The following is a 5,053-nucleotide window of genomic DNA, read 5'->3' on the forward strand; positions in this document are numbered from 1 at the left end:
CCCTCCCAGAGTAGGACCCAAACCCCAGCATAGCCTCCCTGCAAAGGCTGGATGAGCAAGGTGGAACCGAACAAGGTCCTCGGCCACACAAACCCTGACATGGTCACCATCCGGTCCATAGGAACATTGTTCAATTTTCAGCATGGGCTTTAGGGCCAAAAAAAATCCAGGAGGGGGTGTCCTGGGTGCGCCCAAGCCCTGCAGTCCCACATGCCTCTCCTGTAGTATCTTACGTGGCTACCAGATGGCAGTAAAGCCCGCGGCACAGCAGTAGCTCACCCAAAGCCACCTTGGGCATTCAATCGTTGACAAACAAAGACAAAACCCACTTCTGCCAGCACCCGCAGGTCTACCCCAACCCCAGCCCGGCACCTTGGAGCTCCCTCTACACCCCTGCTTCTGGTTTCTAGCGTGGGCGACTCCTTCTGCGGTGTAGCCAGGAGCCTTAGTCCTGGCAGAGGTGATGGCTCTGCCACGTGCCATACCCCAGGACCCAAGGAGCAGAGCACAACCCAAGCTGGAAGAGCACTAACAAGATACTGATATAAATATCTGAAGCCAATTAAACCATCAAGGACATTCATCTTTCACTGTGTCCCAATTTAAGAGGCTCTCAGGGACCACAGTGCCATCCCTCTGGGTTACTTTGTGCTGCAGATCCCACTCCCTGCTGCATCTCCGAGAAGGGAGTTTCATTTTGGTGTACTCCACAACGTACAGACCTCCTAAAGCCAGGCTCAGTGTGGAGTAGAGGTACATCAGGCCCCTGGCAGCACACAGTCATGAAGATCATGGGCTTCTATTTACCAACCTGGTAAAATAACCCATCCCAGGGATTGAACACTATTAAGTTTTATAGAGAGATCAAATCAGCTCAAATGGTGCCGAGCAAGCCTTGAAAGCTGCGTTAAGTACTGAAAAATAAATTGAAATGCAACGCTTTCAAGCACAGCCCTGTGAAGACCACTCTCCAGTAACTTCAGCACAAGTTTTGCTAATTCCAGAGCTACACAAGCAGGCATTTTCCCTTCTGTTCAACATCCTGAACTCTAACAGGTGTCTGTGGACCCCAACAGGCACTGTGTGACATCAGCCCCCATATCTCCCCAGGACTGCTGTAGCAGATGTTCTGGATGCCATCTCCCCTCAATATTTCACTAAAAGTAGGCTTTTAGAGGATTGCTAGATTATTTCAAGTCCTGGTAGATCAAAGCCATGATTTCCAATCAAGCAAAGAATGAGCAACACCTTTCCATACCTGCAGCTTTAATGTTTGGGGCAGTTCCAGAGCCACCTCCTCAGAGTGCAAGTCTTAAACAGCTTAAACCAGCAATAAAAAGTAAAATATAAATTTTTATTTAGAATTAAAGCAAATACTTCAGTATCACAAACACAATATTAAACTTCAAGAAATATACTGCTAATTTGGAGGGAGCATTTATTTGCACAACCACAACATGCGCACAAATCCAGAAAAAGATGTGGAGTCTGAAATTTTCAACATCTCACCACCAGAGCAGTTGGTCACAACGTTTCATACAGAGTTATATGTACTGTAATAGATGTTGACAAAATTTCTACATAACCATCTTTATTAACAACAAGAAAGCTCTAAGAGGCAAACAATGCAATCTATTCTTCTTCTGACGAGTCTCTCTCAAACGTGTAGGCCATGAAGCAAGCATCTGGTCTCTTGGGGACAAGGGGATGCCCTGGTCTCACAATCTCAAAGCCTAAAAAGCTGAAAGTACGGAGCAATGCAGCTAGGAGGAAAAAAAAAGGCAGTAAGTTTCATCCACTTAATACTGTACAGCAGTTAAAGCATCCACCAAAACCAACTTCAAATACTGCAGTCACAACTCGAGACTGCTGTGAGTCAACACCTACCTCTATCATCTCTGTTCTTGTGGAAACAAATGAACACATGATCAACTCGAAGCTGTTCTTCAGCAAACTCCAGAAGAACTGCAAAACTGCAAGACAAATATAAGGTGTTCAGTGCACATGAGCATTTCCTTCAGAGAGAGTTAGCAAGGTCCTGTGAGCAGACCTGCATGTGAACACGTAGGCACAAGAGTCTACTAGTTGGAGACTCACACCAGCAGGAGATCCCTGAGCCCTAAGGCAGAACTTCAGGCAGAAACCTAGGTTTTTACTAACACAGAAAACATGTTTTTCTGTTGCAGCTGACGGCAGAACCAAGCTGGTGCTTTCACTGGATAAAAGCAGCCACCCAGTACCTGAGAAGACAGCCTGAAGTCAGACTTTTTGGGTGGTTCTGCCTGACAGAACAGCAGCAGCAGCAGCCCTCAAAGCAGGATCACTTAACTGCAGCAGCTTACAAGAGAGCATCAAGCACCATAATTAGACTTCAACTTTCAGAATAATGGAAGCAAACATCCCCAACAGTAAAGTGCTATCCCCCCCCACCCACAGGCCGTCAAGAGAGAGGCAAGTTAAACCACAGCCGCATTTTATTCCACTTACCTGTCTTTGCTCCCTTCAGGCAGAGCACCACTGGGAATTTCTATGTAGAGGTTGTTGTTGTTCAGCACTGCTCTCCAACTAATGTGTTTGGCATCTGTAAGCCTTGACTGGACATTCAGAATTCTTGTCCTGTTATTAGATGTTAGTTCTTCTGTTACATTCAGCCGATTATCCTGCAGCAGTAATACGTGCAAATTTATTGCCAATTCATTTTGGAGAAGAGATAACTCCCATTAATAGGCTTGAGGCAAGAAATGCATTCAAGCTCAGCATCACAAGCTGCTTATTAGTCATACTCACCGAATAAAATAAATTAGCTGAAAGATTGTGATCCCTCTGACTATTCCCTCGCCCACCTGGGATCTTCAGGGGTGGGTGAGGGACATCAGGAGCACCACCGAGGCCCCGGACCCAGGTTACTACAGCAATTGAAGGGAACCCTGGAACTGGAAAAGGATCACAGTCAGAGAGGGGAACAGGCAGTGCTGGGCAAAGCTCTGTGAGTTTGAGGTTTTAAATGGTGATCAGATGACAAGATCTAAAACAAAACAAAAAAACCCCAAACCTAAGCCAAGGGAACTCCTCCCACTGCAACCTAGGGGTGTGGGAAGACAAAGGAACCCCCAGAGCAGGGATGGGAGCACTGCCTCGTGCACAGACTCACAAGAGTCAGAAAGCTCCTACTGCAGTATTTTGAAGGAAAGGCTAATTTGGAGGTAAAAATATGCTCAGCCTGAAGCGAGAAACGTGTATTTCTATACCAAGGCAGGAGGATGCTTGCCTTGATCTCAAGGGTAGCACCACTCTGCTATCCCCATTTTCTCCCCCACCTCACTCTCATCAGTTATCATTACTATACTGGCGCAGAAAGCTACGGATCCTCATCGCCCCTTCACCCATTACATACATCCCTAATTACCTTAGACCTTTGCATCAGCACTTGAGGTCAAAAAATTACAATCATCTCACAGATGACACTACCTCAAATGCTTTCACTGTGCTCAGAAGCAAGCTCACCAGTTTTAACTCCAAGACCACACTTGTATATCTGAAAACCTACAAACCTTCCTACCAAATTCTTCGAAGCAATTTTACACCGCTTGGCTACGTTCAGTTCTTAAGAATATTATCCTCGTAAGATATGAAACATTTCTTGTATGCATGCTAAGTTGCACTCCATCCATATAAGCTTGCGCAAGCAAATAAGCCTTCTAAGAGCAAACGCTGCGCGGTCTGGCCCCTCCCTCTGCACCATCCTTCACCCTGCAGGCTCGCTCTCCAGTTGCGTCATCTCAGCAGATGCAGCAATCGAGGCCCTTAGGGAAATTTTTACAATCGTCCTGTCTGTGAGTGCCAGCAGCCATTTGCAAATCAGAATAAACACGTACAAAATAAGCCACCATTTTGCCCAGTTTGTAGGAGTTTATTTTTTTAATGGGCTTGAAACTTGTGATGAATAATCTGAATCAGAAAGCCACTGAACGGCCATATAGGTTAAATATTATATGCTAGAAGGCATTAGTAAGCACAGCAACTGCAAAGTTTTATTGAAAAAATTGGAATTTGCATCATCGCAACTGGATGAGTATTCAATCCTTTATTTTAGGCTCTCTGAAAGACAGACCCTTTTCTTTAGTATTAACGTTACATATTTTATCTGAGAATGATTGTAGAGCTACGCATTCCTAATTACCCTTACAAATAAGCCTTTAAGCACCCTGTTCAAAGAGTGCAGTGACAATCCTTTATACAATTCCAACTCTCACTCAATGAAAGGCAATGCATAATAACTGCCTATACTTCACATCTGAGAATGTATTTTAAAGTGGTTTGTGTGCACTTACTCCTCTTGGAAAAAAAACCCCTTTAAACAGCAGCCAATGGCTTTCTAAAACAGTTTTATAGTCCCAAATAGGAGATCTAACCATGGCTTCCTTCACACAAGGCAGACCGATGTCCTGAGCTTCCATCACTCCACACCAATTACCCAAGTTCGGATATTTCCTTCCCAGCATCTCTCGGGATTGTTTAATCTTTTAGTTGAGTTTTAAATTAGCAGCCTTCATAACACCCTTACTTTAGGCTCAGCACTCTCGATTAGTTTTCGAGAACATCTACGATTACATAAGGGGATAACAGCTTTCAATCCTTTGATATCTTTGCGTAATTGAGTTTGGTTTGTTGGGCTTTTTTTCCCTTGATGGGAAAAAGGCCCCTCCAGCCCCTGCCTCCAGCCCAGCTTTTGTCTCCAGGCCCCCTTAACCCCTTTAAGTTGCTCGGGAGCAGCCCAGGGACCTCCCACCAGAGCCGATCGGTGTGCTTCCAGGCTTCCTCCCACGGTTATGACAACTCCAAGGATGCGATGAGAGCTCACCGGAGGCAGCCAGTGACTAACGTGGCACACCGCGGGAGGCAGCCGGCTGCGAGGCGACTCCCGAGGGCCCCCCAGGTACTCGGGTACGTGTCGCCCGGCACGACTCACCCCGGACCGGGGCCGGAAGGTTGGGGTGCAACACGCACTACAGCGAGTAAGCGCTGCCCTGGGCGTTCAAAAAAAAACCCTTTT

At 46.1% G+C, this 5,053-nt stretch overlaps 1 protein-coding gene across 1 annotated transcript; it reads right to left on the reverse strand.

The window, feature by feature from the left end:
* Window positions 1-1,247: 1,247 nt before the first annotated feature.
* On the reverse strand, window positions 1,248-2,933 carry OAZ1 (ornithine decarboxylase antizyme 1; the record flags this gene model as incomplete). Its single annotated transcript, XM_010187398.1, is given in 5 exon segments — window positions 1,248-1,763; window positions 1,888-1,973; window positions 2,488-2,660; window positions 2,788-2,874; window positions 2,876-2,933. Coding segments are annotated over 5 exon segments (535 nt in total), but the record flags the coding sequence as incomplete, so codon positions are not given.
* Between the last annotated feature and the right edge of the window lie 2,120 nt (window positions 2,934-5,053).

The sequence above is a fragment of the Mesitornis unicolor genome, unplaced genomic scaffold, assembly GCF_000695765.1.
Source record: "Mesitornis unicolor isolate BGI_N332 unplaced genomic scaffold, ASM69576v1 scaffold21366, whole genome shotgun sequence".
NCBI classification, from domain to species: Eukaryota; Metazoa; Chordata; class Aves; order Mesitornithiformes; family Mesitornithidae; genus Mesitornis; species Mesitornis unicolor.